The 16,498-nt window shown below is 52.8% G+C and overlaps 1 protein-coding gene across 1 annotated transcript in view; it reads left to right on the forward strand.

Annotated features, from left to right (window-relative positions):
* LOC119464524 (delta-like protein 1) overlaps nucleotides 1–14,627 on the forward strand; it is a 54,737-nt gene extending 40,110 nt beyond the window's left edge. The window contains exons 6-8 of the mRNA XM_037725539.2: nucleotides 8,368–8,976; nucleotides 9,334–10,426; nucleotides 10,697–14,627. Of these exons, the coding sequence (XP_037581467.1) occupies nucleotides 8,368–8,976; nucleotides 9,334–10,426; nucleotides 10,697–10,862 (1,868 nt within the window). The 3' untranslated portion in view covers nucleotides 10,863–14,627. The remainder of the gene's footprint in view (nucleotides 1–8,367; nucleotides 8,977–9,333; nucleotides 10,427–10,696) is intronic.
* Nucleotides 14,628–16,498: the final 1,871 nt, after the last annotated feature.

A 16,498-nucleotide genomic window follows, 5' to 3' on the forward strand; every position in this document is an offset into this window, starting at 1 on the left:
AATGAACGAAACGGGCGTGTGTGCGCGCGCGGGTCCAAAATGTGAGGCTCGGCGCCGGATTTCCTCGGAAGACGGCGGCCACCGGCGGCGACAGAAGAGAGGTAGTAGGCAGGGGGGGGGGGGGGGGGTGACGTCACGTCCGCTATTTCGTAACCCCTTTCCTCCGCGCGGCCCCGTCTCCCGGAGTCATCCATCCAGCCGTCCGTGACAGGCATCCACCTCAGTCAAGTCGCTCTCGGCTCGGGACGCTTCCACCTCTTGTCTTTTTTCCTCTGGCTCCGAGGGGGCGGGGGGAGGTTGACACGCCTGGGGACGTCGCCTTCTATTTTCTCATTCCTCTTCTTTCTCCTCTCCCTCTCTGATGCCGAGTCCCGGTTGATCTTCGAGTCACTCGAATACCTCGCTCCTTTCCCAACCGCCTGCTTTAGTAACGACGGTGTGTGTGTTTGGCGTCGCGGGGTTAGTTAACCCAGGAAGCAGCCCTGGCGTCTTGCCCTCTATTGCATTCGCCTGTATCAGCCGTTGGGAGAGGTACCCGAACACTGTCGTTGTACGGAGCTCACGCAGTCAACGGGAAGCCGATTATACCGATTATACACTTGCACGTATGCAGCCGGGAGTCACGTGATTCGGCACTCGGCGTGCTCGTGACGCGCGTGCAGAGTGCACTTTCCGCCGTTCCCGCGTCCATGTCGTAGGCGCTACCATAGTTTCGGATTACGCGTTGTCAATCATCCGAGCAGTCGGCGTTGCTTGGGATGCTGTCGTCGTGCGGTTTTTGTAAAGATCTCGCTGAGTAGGTGCGTTACGAACACAAAACGAACCCATTCCTCTCGGCCTGATAAATTTTTTGGGCAGCACCACTTATTGCAGTATCATCTTTTTTTTTTTTTTTTTCGTGTACGGCCGCCACTCGCTGCCACTTCCCACTAAAAACGAATTTCTCTATACTGACCACGCTCTCGACACGCCCATGTCGCTTATGACGCCGGCGTTTTTCTTCTCGCCCTCGCGACGTCATCGACCGATCCGCTGTTAAATGTCGTCGCTCGTGTCTCTCGCTGCTGCTGTTGCGACCTTTCGAACGACGAAAAAAAAACTGCCCCGCGCACCGTCCCGTCGTCGTCGTCTCAGGGAGGCCGTGGGAACCGAAAGCGCCAGGCCGCTGCCGCCGCTGCTTCGCTTCGCGTCGTCGTCGTCGACGACGTCTCGTTTCCGACGCAGTCGACGCGCTCGCTCGCGTACGCAAGCGCGTTGAAGCGAGAGAGGTCGCCCGGAAAACCTTGACTTCTTCCGAGGCGGCGGTGGTTCGCCCACGTCGTGTGTGTGTTGTGCGCGTTTTGCCTTTATATCTCTTTTCTTTTTTTCGCCGCGCCGGATTAGACGCCCCCAAACGCGCCATTCCACGCTGCTTTCATAAGCCGTCGCGTAACGCCCAGACTTCGCCCGCACCCCCCGCGTTTTTTTTGCGCGGAGCAACGCGCCTTCTGCATGCCTGCCTTCCCCGTACACCCGCCTATATATACAGTATGGCTCGTTCGTTGCGAGAACGCGCGTCATGTTTCGATCGGGTGAGTGGACCTACAGGGGGACGGACGCAGTGTTCTGGGACGATCTCTTTCGGCGATGTTATATCGCCTCGGCCATCAGCGGGCGCGCACTGATTGGCCGGTTGAGCGCTACGTCATGGCGCGAAGGCGCGATAGTATCGCCGAAAGTGATCGTCCGAGAACGCGCGTCCCCAGGATTCCACCATCCACCGTTGTCGGTCGCTTTGGACACCACGCTGGACCCTCGCATAGTCAATCGTGTATCGCTGCGATGTGCAGTAGTTATGTTTGTAGTGCTTGTATTAATGTCAGTGGGTTAAACCTTATTGCGCGTCACTTTTTTTGTTTCTCTGGATTCCACCTGTTAAGACAGTGTGCTCGAGGCAAGACGCGCCTATAGCGGCGTCTTTTCCTCGTGATGGAAGCAAGTCCTGGGCTTGGCCAAATATGTGCCGAGTCCTGGAAAGGCGAATGGTCCTCGTTCACTGTCATCGTGCTTACCGTTTTCTTTAACTTCAACCATTTCTCACCCACGAAATCGCTTCCCGTAACAGACTTAACCGGTGTGTACGCGTTAAATGACTCGCGTGCATTACGGCAGTACACGTAATTCCACCGCCACACCTTTCGTTCCGTGTTCACGCACGCCTAACTGTGATCGGTGAGTTTTCATGAATGTAGGAGTCAAAGGAGAGTGAGTTAAAAAAAAAGAAAGAAAGAGCCGTTAATTCGAGCGTGGAACACCTTCTTCCCGTTTCGGGCGTCTCGCACGATACATCGCTCGGCGATAATTTTATTCGCGCTGCGTGTGGCACGGTGACGGAGCCGTCAGAGCGGTGGTGCATCTCAAACACTCCCAAACGACAAAACAAACGCAAATATAATGCCTTGCCGGCGTTGTAGCCGAGGGAGGTGGTCGGTGTCTACCTCGGCTCGTGTGAAAAGGGCGGAGCAAAAAACAGCAGCGTTGCGGAAAGCGAAAGGGCAGAACGCGTGTCTTTCTCTCTCACTCTCTCTCTCTCTTACGCACCACTTTTTTTTTTCTTTTATTTATTTATTTATTTCGCCGGTGCATTACCGGTTGCAAGCTTTTTCCGCCGTCGAAGGTGACTGTCGTAAGGAGATAGTGTTCCTCCGCGAACACGTCAGTGTTTGTCCCCCTCCCCCAGGATGAGGAGGGGGAGGCTTGTTGCCACCCCCCCCCCCCCCCTCCTCACCTCTGTCCAGGAAAGACGAAGTGTCTTCGTCGCGATCCGTCTCCGCGTTCTCGTCGCGTTGTCGCTCGGGAGTAGAATGACGTTTCTTTTTCGCGAATACGCGCCGTGTAGGATTTCGGCTGAAACCTTGTAGCCACTGTATCTCTCTCTGGTGCCTTGCGTGTGCGTGTCACGCCGGGCAACCTGCGGTCTCGTCTATCAAAAAGCGTCTGTAACGTCTTTTTTGTGTGTGTGTGATTTACTTGTTTTTGTAGAAGCTCGAGACGCTGTGTCTATATGTATATCATCCAGCTGTTGCTGTTTTTAAGAAACTGCGTGCTTTGGGTTTGCGCGTATGTCTGCCTGTTTGTGGCGTTGCGTGTGGCAGGAGCTCGCGCGAGCACCTGGAGGTCCACGGCCTGAGTGCTTGCTTCGAAGAAAAGGAAAAAAAGTTCAGCCGTAAAAGGTGTCCTGATCTTCCTCCTTGATTACGTAGCTTCATTCGTAGTGTGTTAGCCATAGGCATAAATGGCAATATGCGGAGCAGAACAATATATATTACACACACACACACACAGAGAGGCGGTTAGGTTGTGTGCGTGCTAATCCTACGCTATTTCTAGGACTTCCCATAAAACTATTACGACTCGCGTGTGTTCGTCAAGTAACCGCCTACACCCACAGAACCGTAAAGCCCGCGAAAAAAAAGAAAAAAAAGACTTTAGAATGAATGCTCTCAGTTTAGCGCGCAGCGTTCTTCCTTTTTCGTCTCGGCTCTGTCGCTCGCTTCTGTACGGCGCTTTATATAGTGTAATATACTATATTCATCCACATCGGCGTCGTCTTCTTTTCGAGAGCGTCCATTGACGACCGTGTTTATATCGCCGAGGACCGTAATACGTATACACCTCAGTCGAGCGAGCATCGTTCGTTCGTTCTACCGCCGAACGCAAACAATGGATTCGCACCGTCCATTGAGCTTCTGCCTGTTTCTTCCCGCAAAACGTTCCTTCTTCACTGTCGGCCGAGTTCACGCAACTCCCCCCTTACACACCGCTCTCTGGGTTACACCCATTTCCATTGTTTCCGCGCGTACATTCACACCGGGTCTTGGTTCGAGCCAGCTTCGAAAGCGGTGCCATTTTTTATAACTTTTTCTTTTTTTTTTCTTAACGCCAGTGCTCGTGGACTCTGCATGCATGGCCATTGACTATATAGTGGACCACTCGCATAGCCTATAGTGGATGGCTGGCTATGAAACTGCCGGCTCTTTTTTTTTTTTTTTTTTTCTTCGTTTTCCAACGGCATACTTAGCAGACGGGCAGGCGCGATGAAATGTAGCGGACGACGCGGCGAAAGAAAAAAAATAATAATAAAGTAATAAAATAACGCAATAACGTAGGTGCGGGCCCGGAATGTAGAAAACAAACGGCAAAAGGTATAAGCGCATTTTCGGGTCAGCGTTGCCCGCATTTTTCGATGTATAACCCGGTCGGGGTGCGAAGAACCGAAAAGGCGAGAAATATAAAGGGGAAATATAGTAAAATAAAAAAAATTAAAAAATGACGGCGATACGTTTCTTCCATTGTCCGCTTGTTTCGCACTCGCACCTTCAGACACGCGGGTAGGAAGCTGGCTGCCTTGCGGGCGCTGGCGAAAAAGAAGGCGGGCGCGTTAACGTCGACACTCGGGCGGCTGACTTCTTTCTTTGCTTCGTTTTCTCCCGACTCTTGTTGTACCGGCAGTGGCGTGCCTTTCTGACCGTTTCGTTTTGTTGTTTCGACTCCTTTTTCCCCCGTGCGCGAGCGTTATACTCGCTACCGTATGTTTTCCTTCACTCGGAACAGCACAGTCGTGGTGGTGTCCGCTCGTTTTGCTTTGTAGCTGCCCCTTCCCCCCCCCCCCCCCCTTTTTTTTTTATCTTACGGCTCGCCTTTTGAGAACGTGTTCCTGGCCTTTTTGTTTTGCTTCTGCCTCTATTACTCGCCCGTGGGGGCGGTAGTGGGGGGAGGCGGAGAAGGGGGGGGGGGGGGATTCCGCGCGTAACTGCGCCGTGAGTAGGCGCGTTTCCCATGCCGCCGGTGTTGGCTGCGTTATATGGCGCGGCGGCGATGATGACCGGAGTTCTCGCTGGCCAGCGGGCGGTCCTTACACACACCGGCCGAGCAGTACTTAGCTTTTATTTTTGTGTGTGTGTGTGTGTTTCGCTACATTATTATTTTCTTTCGTTCCTACTAGCGTTTCCCTTATCCTCGGTATAGCCGAGAAAGGTGTGACCGGACAGGTAGCCAGCAAGCAGGTCGTTTTTTTCTTTCTTTTTTTTCGTTTCTGTAGGCGTGCTGCTGCCGGTGTGAGGTAGGGGGAAGAGGGAAATTCCCGTGCGAATTTCGCAGCGCTCGCGCGGGATATTTTCATAATTTTTTGGGGGGATAGGCCGAGTCGTCGTGTTGGGGCGTTCTCTATCTCTTTGTTTTGCGTTAATCTAGGCGTATACCGTCGGTATTATATTACATGCAATTCCCATGACAGTGCTAACTTGGATTGATCATTTTCGTTTGAATGAATGAAAAATTGGGGGTGTGCGCCTCCTCAACCCCACTCGTGTTATACCGTAGAATCCTCTTATTCTTACCTCCCTGCCTCTTGATCACGGGTGTACTTGAAGCGGGTTGTGCTACGAGCGTAACATTCATCGTATAGTTAGTTGCCCGCGGCCGGGGCCTATAGGACTAGTACAACCACCGGCATGCCTTGCGGCTGCGCTGTGAGGGCCACGGCCGAAGGCAACAGGGCCGTCGAGAAGCGGGGAGCGTCTCTCTCGCGCCCGAAAAAGAAAGGGATCCTCGTAGCCTTTGCTTGCAGCCCCCCACGCATTTCGTCATCTTCTCCCGGAGTCGTGCCGGGCTTCCTTGGCTGGCTGGCGCTCGCGGTATTTAAGCGTTTCCGTTCACACGGTCCTTTTTCTCGACGAGGCGGAGACTTTGGAATCTCGCGCTCGCCTCTCGTTCAACCTTCTGTGTACTTGCCCGCGCGCTTCTTCAGAGTTGGCTTGTGATTACTGCTGCGCATGTAGAGCCTAAGATCAGGGACAGGACAGGACGACGCATGGTTGACTGTACACTCGTGGAAAACTTTCCGTGGCAGTGAACTTAAGGAGAAGCTACGGTGGGGCTGAGCTTATGCGCGTGGCGTTACAGTGTAGTCCTGCAGCAATTTGACAGCGTTTAGGTTCCTCGGAGTAGACACCCGGAAGCATGCCGTGACTCGCTACTTATTTGCGACGGTTTCGCATTTGCCGAAAAAACGCCGAAGGAGCAAAGGACGTACTAGTGAAATATAACGCCGAACGTGTCTCGAGTGCGTGTTTTTTTCCCTTTCGTATGACATTTCATTCGTTCCGTCTACATAGCCAAGTGCTGTAGCCCCGCTTTGCGGGCAAACGTTGTGAACCGACTCTCGTATGGGCCTGCCCGGAGAATTTAGTGTAGCTGTAGCCCCAATTCAGTGCCCCGGGGTGCTTGCTGGGTCCCACTGCATTCCTGCCAGTAGCGGCGCAGCCTGTCGAGGCTGTGTAGCGGTCTATATAATAAGCTCGGCGGTGTGCGCGCAGTTGCGGGCGGTTCAGTAGCTCACCAGGTAGCCGACCTGCGGGGGCCGACGGGGGTGTACTTACACGCCGGACAGGGCATGTAAGTGCAAGGTTTGGAGGGGGGAGGGGGGCGTTTTTTCGGGGGGATCCCTCCGAGCGCCGCCGCGCTCTTACCGGTATAATCACCCCCGTCCAAGCAGCGAGTCTTCTTTAGCTTTTCTAAATGCCGCCCGCGCGAAACCGAAAGAAAGAACGACAAAAAAGACAGCTTCGTCTTCTTTCGTTTCTGCCGGTCGTCCTCCGTATACCTTCCTCTCCAATCACGTTGTGCACCGCAGCCTTCGTGTGGCTTTTTGTGTAGCCCTTCTTCCTTTTTTTTTTATCCGTAGTGTGTACGTATGCGTACGTTTTCTGAGCTACGCGCTTTACTGGAGGGAAGCATGCCTTGTGTGCCGTGCTTGGCCCATCTTGTGGAAGAAAACGAGCCGCTGCTCATTTCGGGAGCTTAACCTTTCTGCCGACCCGGCGCGGATGGCGCAGCACTTCACTTTTTTTTTTTTTCAATACATATTTGTAGTCGGTGTTGACGACTTTTCTTTTTTATTATTTTTTCTTCTTCTGCTGCTCAGTGCCACTTAAAAAGAAGCTTCTCTTCGCTGTCCCGCTTTCTCCATGGAGCGCGCGCCTTTTGGAGCGAACGCTGAAAGAGGAATTCAGAAGCAGCGGTTTTGCTTCACGAGCTGAGTGAGTGAGCGAGCGAGCGGGCGGGAGGTGGCTCTCGGAATCGCACCTCCCGGCGTGGAGGCGGCAGGAGACCCGACCCCTTGCCGGTGCAGCTAACGACATTTGTCGGGGTGGCCGGGTGTCTCGTGCTTTGCGAAGGGCGCGCTGTTTGCAGTGACCCTACCGCGCGCATCCGTCCCGTTGTCATCGGCTCGACGCACGCATCACGTGATCACGCTCGGAAGCGTGCACTTGCGCAGCACTGCGCGGGGGCTGTGTACGGTACCGCGCATCTCCTCCCCAGAACACTTTGCGCGCGCACGCGCGCGATTACGCTGCTAGGCAGGAGCAGGGGGGGGGTCGAACCCTCCTACTCGAAACGGTAAACACTAAAAAGGAAGAAGAGGAGCTGTGTCCAAGGGATGGCGAAAAAATTCTCCTCTCTCTCTCTTACTCACGTATACTCCACCTTCCTCTGGTCGTATTTTGTTGCCGCGCATCATTAGGCTATTCGGTCGTTTGCAGCGAACGCTGTTGTCCTGTGTATAGGTTCGGTTGGGAGGAGGAGGAGGAGGGGGTGGGTGCCGTACACGCTTTCTTTTCTGTCCGCGTGCGCTGCTAGTTTCGCCTCTCCTTCGTCGCCGTGTTGCAGGGGGGCTGCTGCCACCACCACCCTCCTCCCCTCTGTGTCAGCTTTGTACGCGCTGTGTCTCCCCCAGCTAATGCTGCAACGAGCGTGCAGGAAATCGCGTTGGCCGCGGCTTATACCGTGCACAGGAGCTGTGTCGCCGGTCGTTTCCTTCCTCGTACAGTTTTTTTTTTTTTTCCCGCTCGCCGTGAAAGCTCCACGGTATTATTTTCGCGTGGCGGCTTCGAGCTTTCTTCGTCTCCGTGAAGGACGTTTTGAGTTGACTTTTGGCGTACTTTGGCACACTGTGAGTTTTCTCCGGCTTCTGGCCCGTTCAGGAAGGTAAGAACTGCTGGCCCGTCATGAAAGGGACTCTGCACGCGCCTGCCCCATAGTCTTGCCGTACTTAGGTGCGTGTTTTCGGTCGTCTGTTCCAGTGAGGAACTTATTGATGGTTTGCTGGAGTTGCAAACGCGCGCTAGCTGCTTATCGCCGCCTCACTCGCAATGCGTAACCATGGCGGTACCGATCTCTCCAACGAGATCGGTACCGGTAACATGGCGTCCTATCCCGGGCAGTGTTCGGCCGTCTCTTGTGTCTTAGCCCTGTCGTCTATTGCCCCCGTGGCGATCACTATTCAGTGCAGTGCCTCAACGACGTCTCTCTCTTTGTCTTGTGCAGCGATCTGCCTGAAGGGCTGCAAGGAGCCCCAGGGCGACTGCGACCGTCCCAACGAGTGCAAGTGCCGCATCGGCTGGGAGGGCCCGCTGTGCGACCGCTGCGTCCGCTACCCGGGCTGCCTGCACGGCACCTGCTCGCAACCCTGGCAGTGCAACTGCGACGAGGGCTGGGGCGGCCTCTTCTGCAACCAGGACCTCAACTACTGCACCAACAACCGGCCCTGCCGACACGGGGGCACCTGCACCAACACGGGCCAGGGATCGTACACCTGCTCGTGCCTGCCCGGCTACGCCGGCACCGACTGCGAGCTGGTCGAGGACCCCTGCCTGGCGTCGCCCTGTCAGAACGGGGGCATCTGCCGCGCGACGGACCCCGCGACGACGTCTTCCTCGGCCCCCGGCTACACCTGCAGCTGTCCACCGGGACTCGGGGGTCGTCACTGCGAGGTTCCGCACAGCGCCTGCGACTCGAGCCCGTGCGCCAACGGGGGCAGCTGTCGCGAGGCGCCGGACACGTCGGACGGATACCGGTGCCTGTGCCCGGACGCGTTCGCCGGAGACCGGTGCGAGGTGCAGAGGGACCCGTGCGAGCCGTCGCCCTGCGCTAACGGTGAGTGTTTCACGCCACCACTGTTTGCGCCGTCCATTGGCAGCCAGGCACTTGGGCCGGTCCGGATGAGACTAAAGTAGATAGCTTTGAACTCGCCCGTCCTGGCTTGTCTCGTGAATCAGGTTATTGTCCTCTGTAGATAGATTAGATATATAAAGCTCTGTTTAAGTGTCCCATGAAATGTGTGGAACTAATCAGACTCGGGTTTCAATCCTGCTCGAGGGACTGCTAGTGAATGGGCTCTGCCCCGTTGTTAGAACATCATTATAACGATCATATGGCGGTGTTCCTTCATTTTCATTCACGGAGACCCGACGTGTGTACTGATGCCATCTTCTTCTTTTCCTCGTCAACCAGGCGGCACGTGCGTGACCCTATCGGACGGCAACGCCGCCGGCGGCGGCAACCAGCACCGATTCCGCTGCGAGTGCCGGTCGGGCTTCGAGGGGCCCCTGTGCCAGACCAACATCGACGACTGCGTGTCGAACCCGTGCCTGAACGGCGCCACGTGCCTGGACGGCGCCGACAGCTTCCGCTGCCTCTGCCGACCGGGCTTCGTGGGGCGGCTGTGCGACCACGACGTGGACGACTGCCTCACCTACCCGTGCGCCAACGGGGGCCGCTGCGTGGACCTCGTGAACGACTTCGCCTGCAACTGTCCCGCGGGTTTCTCGGGCAAGGACTGCTCGGTCAACCTGGACGAGTGCGCCTCGTCGCCGTGCCTCAACGGTGGAGTGTGCGTCGACCTGGCCGGTCGGTTCGAGTGCCGCTGCCCCAACGACTTCGGCGGGGACCGCTGCGAGCACCGGCCCCCGGCGCTCGCGCCCAGGGTCGCCGTGGTGCCACCGTCGCCCGGCAGGTCGTCGGCCAGGCGGGGCGGCGAGGACGTCGGCCGCCACGACCTCCTCACGAGGGACAGCCGGGGCCGGAGTCCGGAAGAGGCGCTCTCGGGCGTCCAGCTGGCCCTCATCGTGACGGCCTCGGTGGCCGTCCCGCTAGTCGCCCTCGTCGCCGCGCTGGTGATCGTGTGCCAGCGGCGGCGCTGGAAGGAGCGACGCGACGCCGAGGCCGCCCGGCGCCAGAACGAGCGCAACGCGGTGCAGCACCACGGCATGAACAACAAGGGCGCCGGCGGCAAGGCGCCGCCGCCCATGGTGGTCGTCAACGCGCTGGTGGAGAAGCCGCTCCAGAAGAAGGCCAATGGGGACAACAACGTAGCGTCGACCTCCGCGCCGCCCACGGCTGGCGCGGCCAAGGTGCTGAACGTGGACGCGAGGGCACAGAGCAAGCTCTCGCTCGACACGGACGCCTCGCCAGAAGGAGTGTACGCGAGCACGAGAACTCTGAACAGGCTCTATCAGGAGCCGGTTGGTGGCAGTGAGGGCAGTGCAACGATCGCAGCGCAGCATGTCCTGGATCGCAGCTCGTTGCGTGGCTCCTCACCTAAAAGGTGAGCGTTGACTCCTCAGTCACTGTGAACTACTGTGATGGTGTTCGCACCAGAGATCCTTAAAGCGTAGTCAAGCTGTAGAGGGCTGCCCCTGAAAGAAAGAGTGGCGCACGTCTTAGTAGCTCCTTGCATTTCAAAGTTATTGTGAGTCGAGCTGTAAAACAGTCATTCCGCTTGTGTTACCATATACTGCAGCTTATATTGTGAGTAGCTTAGGAGAACAACTGAGAATCATGTGTCTTACCTCTGCCTCTTCTTTTTCTCCTGCAGCTGTGATTCAAGAGTGGCGGATAGCACTGTAGTCGAAGAGGATGACATTGCGTCAGCCAAGCAGCAGCTGCAGCAACAGCCCCAACCAGTCACGGGTGGCAATGATGCGGTGTACGTGATAGAGGACCACTATCGGGACGAAAACCTGCTTGCGACAGAAGTGTGAGACTTCTTAAGTGCCACACAGGTGCTACCCTACTGACATTGTGCATTGTGTGATTGGCCCCGCTTCCCTGCCACTGATGACATCGAAAAGGCGCTGCCCCAACTCCATCACCCTTGGGCAGCTTCGGCGCAGGCCAGGGACATGACGGCACCATGCCCATCGTCGCCACGTGACCATGACGTCACGAGCCGTCGTCCCCGCGTGACTGACGCCACGCGCCGTCATCGTCACGTGACTGTCCACGTACCGTCGCCAATCATCAATTTGGGACGGCGTCTGTTCGAAAGTGCCACAAGTGCTATCGTCAACACTGCCTGTGACATTGCAAGTGACGTTTTGTGACATCAGTGCGCGCACATCCTTTCCCTGTGCAGCTAGAGGAAGAAGAAAGGGTAGCGACGGAGAGAGAGGTCGTCACGTGTGGGACTTTCAAAAGCAGATGCGTGACGGTCTATACCACCAACGCGACCTCACAACCAAAATAGTCATCCAGAGAGTCTTCTTTTTTTCTTTTTTCATCATTAATATAAATGCTTCCCAAGTGTGGAGAGGTGCTGTCTGCAGACTGAATGATAGAGGACGTTTGGATGTGTGATGCGGAACACTTCTTGTGATCACGTGCCTACCACATGTGACTGTTACGGTTCACTAGAAATACCAGCTCACCACCTCATCGTCAGTTCCAGAAAGGGCCTTCCCAGCATTGTCATCACTCATGGATCCAAAGAGCTTGTTCTATATTCCCCCATCGCCTCTGGTGCGTTTGACACACACTGCAAAGCTACAGACTTTTATTTCAATATCTGTCGGGGCGCAGTTGCAGCGGGCAGGGTGTGTGTGTGTGTCCACCGTCTGCTTTGCATGTTCCGAGAGAGTCCTAAGAAACCGTCTGGGTATTTTCGCCATTTTCTTGTTTCATGCATTTTTCTTTTTTGTCATGTTTACGGCTTGTTGATTAATTTTATTATTCTTTCTTTTCACACCTCTATGACTCAGCCAAGTCCTTAGAGCTTTTTAAGCACCTATCAGGCGAAAGGAGTGTTTATTTTGTTTTAATTTCTCATAATGTTATTTGCGCAACGTAACATCTCTGCAGTGAGATAAACACACAGCTCATCCACATTTGCATCCTAGATTTAATTGCCATTGTCACCCTTTCATAGGGATACAATGCTACATATGTATAATTTGTTGCCTGTAATTAGATTCTTGATATACTCAAAAAGCTGTCGATGCAGATACATGTTTAAGTGCATTCTCTCACAGAGTGTGCCTCCTAGCCCGTCCTGAGCATATGCCTATGGTTGTCTGTGCCTTTGGTCTCAATTGTCTGGTCATTTTCTTCTGCCCATGTCTTTTATCATTTTTTGTTGCTGTTGCCTGTTAAGCATTGCGCTTTCTTCAACGTACGTGTGATCATATTCTCGCAGACCATGCTTCAGTCCCTTAAAAGTTTTGCTCTACTGTTCTTTTTTTTTTCTAATTTATTATATTGCTCTAGAGCAGTTGCACTTAGCGGTTTCGAAGGCACGGTGTCTACGAATAACTCTGCTTGCCCCCTGAGTAACTGTTAAATCTGACAGTATCGCTAAAGGCATTGCTGCAGCCTTTTGTAGCAGTTGCAAAAGTCTACCAGCTCCCAAACTTCTCTCGCCGCCTTCTTGACGGAAGCACTCGAGTTCATGAAGTCCCCGTGCTCTTCGACCGCTGCGACCTGTAAAAGAAAAAAAAAATCCTCGTTATAGTTATTGTATCAGCATGTGCATTCTGTGCCGGTGCAGCTGTTTGATTTTTTCCCCCTCTGTGTTCCAAACACCGTTTTACAGTACCTCATCACAGCTTGCCTCTAGCTGTTCCCCTCTTATTCCTGTCGGTTGTCCGGTTCACGTTTTCCTGCGGTTTATATATCGATCATGCTCAGTGACGGCGCGACAGCGGACTTGTCCAAAGGTGGTGTCCTATGTAGCATCCGTCCTGGCACTCCTGCCTATTCGGATTCTTTCAGCTCGAAGTGCCCCCCCCATCTCATACCATCGCTGTTGACTTATTTTTTTCGCTCCCTTCAGTATCATTGGCATTACTGCATCGTCAAATCAAACCAACGAAGAATTGTGTGCAAACGTTAATATAAAGATGTGGTCGTGTTCCCCCCTCCCCCAGAGTTAACCGTCATCGCTTTCGTATGGTGTGTCGGAAAGGACTTTAATCACATCGAGCCTCGGACCGTCTTGCAGAATAGAAGCTCGCACACAGACGCATGTATTCAGTCATATACGTTGGCTTAACTTAGGACGATTTCATTGTTATCGAGGAACATGCTGCTGTCATGTAATCGCGTTAATGTGAAATTTGGAAAAAGCAAGGCGGTTCGTATACTGCGCAACTCCGACACTCTGTCGCCTGTTTCTTGAAACAACAACAACAAAAAAAAAGTTCAGGGCGCGGCTTTCTCTAGATTATATTGTTTTCTCTCCACTTTGTGTCTTCCCTTTTATTTATTTTAAAATGAGACGTTTAAGTGCCGCTCGCGGAACCTCCAAGTAGTGAGGTCTCGCACAGCCAAGGGCGACCGACCTGTACCACAAATAGTATTAATAATAACTGTTTAGTTGTTCGTGCCTACATCGTTTCTTCGCGCAAGGTTTACTATCGTGGCCGCAGTGACGCTTGCTTATCGGGGTAGCCTTCGCAGCGTGCCGAGATCCGTGAACCGAGCTTTCTTGCTGCAGTCGTTTAGTTGGCCCAGAAACATTTTGCACCGACTGATGCGTAGTGAGTAGCTTCGAATAGCCCGCGTGCTTCAATATGCGCGCCAGTCCGTGATATGCGAGACTCTACTAGCCACATAGTATCGCTCCGGTAGCGCTTGGCGGGAAAAGGGTGTCAACTCTGCAGTTACTCCTTTCTCGGTGTATTTCTTACACACGTCTTTCTTTTGCTTACTGCTACCTGCGTCAGGTGCTTTCTCGCGGGTTTTCCCTACCATTGCTGGGGTTACCTCGAAAACTCGTTTCGTCGAGCTTACAGGTATTGATTACTTTATCTGTAGAGGAGTAAAATTTACTCCCTTTTTTGCACACTGTCCATTCTGACTCCCTTGGGTGCAGAGGTGTACGGCTAGGCCTGCAGCGAAGCTAGCGTCCAGAGGGCGCGCGCAAGTATTCCTTGCGTGGATGAAACGAACGTGGTACGATGAGTCAAGTCTAACGGTTTTTATTTAAAAAAAAAAGATGGCCGTTACGTTATTACCAGGGAGCCATAGTCGACCGTGTATGTGTGTGTCTGTCTATTCGTCGCAGACGATCGATTCTCGCACGGGTGTGAGAATCTTTTCTTTCGTTCGAGATGTTATGCATGTGTCTGTGGAATCGCATTCACGTCTTTCTCTCTCTTTTTTTTATTGTCGTTCGTGCGTAGTCGCGACGTCATTTCCTGTGTAAGCTCTGTTTACGGCCCCTCCCCTTGCCCCCTGTGCTCTGTCACGCGGTTGTCTCTGTACAGCGTGCCCAACATAATTTATGAATATCTGTAATATTTCATTTTTAAGAATATGCGAAGAGTCCTGTACATATGTATATTTATGAAGTACCTTAGGAGTTACAAGATGCAAATGAAAATCCCCAATCTCCCCCTTCCCCCTCGAACGCCTGCCATTACCTGGCTGTACATAAGTCTTCGACAAAGAACGAAGCGATGAAAAGATAGCGTGAAAAGAGAAAAACAACGCATTCAATAAATGCAGAGTCGTTATTTTTGCACTGGAAAGCTTTGTCTCTTGTGTGATTCTCATTTCCGACCTACGTGCTTGCCCTGCACATTGGGCCGCACGATACTGCAAGACACTAATGCGCCACTTCAAGCCAATAACGCAATACAAGGAAGGCACTGATTGCTACAGGCGTACGTATTTAGATCATTTCAAGCACGCAAAAGCGTGTCGCAAATGCCTGAAGCACTTCTGCCTTCTGTGTTGACTCGATCACGTTGGCCTGTGGTGAGTGAGTAGGCCGACCAGCTCAGAAGAAATCCTAATTGAAGTCCCCAAGGCCCTTTCTGTGCTTGGAAGCAGCACGGCTCCAAACGAGGGCATTCGTCAAGCCAAGCATTGCCACTCTTAACAGCAGGAGCTGCTTCGCTGCCTGGCTTGGAACTGCGTGTGTGGTTACGTCATATGCGTAGCGACAAGTCATACCAGCCAGCAGTAAAACGCCATTGCACGTGCCACCATAACGTTTCGAACTACGCATATGTCTACCATGGCAACAGGGCGCCCATAGCAACAAGTCGTCGTATCCAGTCATGAAACGACATTCGTATGCAACCCGGTTGCGAACTACGCATATGGTTGCCATGGTAACGCGTTACCCATAACGACAAGTCATAGCAGCCAGTCGTAAAACACTATTGCAAAGACAGGCTTCAAACCAAGTTTATGGTTAGCATGGCAGCCAGGGGGAAGTATTCTGTAAGAGTCCACCTAGTGGACATGTCCGTTTCGTCTGCTGTTGAAGTTCTGATTGGCTGAGCTGGGGTGCGCTTCAGCAGGAGCCAGGCGCCACGGCCAATCAGCACTTGAGCAGACGAAAGGTCATTTCCACTAGGTGGACTCTTACCAGAATACCTCCCCAGGTATTCATACTGACAAGTCATGGCAGCCAGCCACAAAACGACATTGCAAAGACCAACCGGCTTCGAACTAAGTATGTGGTTACCAAGCATGGCAGTGAGGCATCCAATCGTACCTGCCAGTCGTGAAACTTAATTGCTGAAGCCACCTGGCTTCCCAGAGCCCACATGGTTGTCACGGCAACAAAGCATCTGTAGTGATGATGAAATACTCGTGTAGATAGTTCGAAATCAATCAAAAGTTCAAAACAGGAGACACGCACCGGGCGCTGAGACTGTTTGCGCTCCAGTTTTCTATGTACTAACATTGCGTAGTTTTCAAATTGGCTGCAAAATAGCACAAATCTCATCTCTGTACGGCGTTCCGCTCAGCCAAAGTACGCTGTGATGGCGCCGAAGTCTTGTTCTGCGGTCCAGTTTACTTTATCGGTAAACAAAGTCTACGTTCTAAAGGAAGTAAATACTCAATAGGGCTGAATTTTCAGGCGTTGGTTTCACATAATGTAAGCTTTCTTTATTGCTTATAGTCATCTGCATTTCATTAGGGTTATGGCCCTAATGAAATGCAGATGACTATAAGCAATAAGTTATATTAAGGGGAAGCTTAGGCTCAAGAGCTGTATAACTAAATACATGAGAACGGAGAAATCGTTTAGCTGGGCATCCACTACACCCAATTTGATGAGATTTTGGTGCATTAAAAAAAATAGCTAGTCTACCGACTGTGTTGGAAGTAATATTCTTTATTTTTATTTTATTTTTTAAAGCCATCATTTCTATATTACAAAGATGTTTTGATAATGGCAAAATTTTTAAGCATCAAGTTTACAATTCCAACTCTGGAATGACAAAGGATAGCACAATTCCGTAAAGTGTACTATACTGAGACATCTAAAGCGGACAAACACTTCACTTCATGTTCTTTTTTTTTTTAAGTCCCGGGATGCTTGGATCATTAATTTTTGACTTGGTCAGCGGTGCGGCAACCGCTACGCTAAAACCACTCACAG

The sequence above is a fragment of the Dermacentor silvarum genome, chromosome 9, assembly GCF_013339745.2.
Source record: "Dermacentor silvarum isolate Dsil-2018 chromosome 9, BIME_Dsil_1.4, whole genome shotgun sequence".
In the NCBI taxonomy this organism is placed as follows: domain Eukaryota; kingdom Metazoa; phylum Arthropoda; class Arachnida; order Ixodida; family Ixodidae; genus Dermacentor; species Dermacentor silvarum.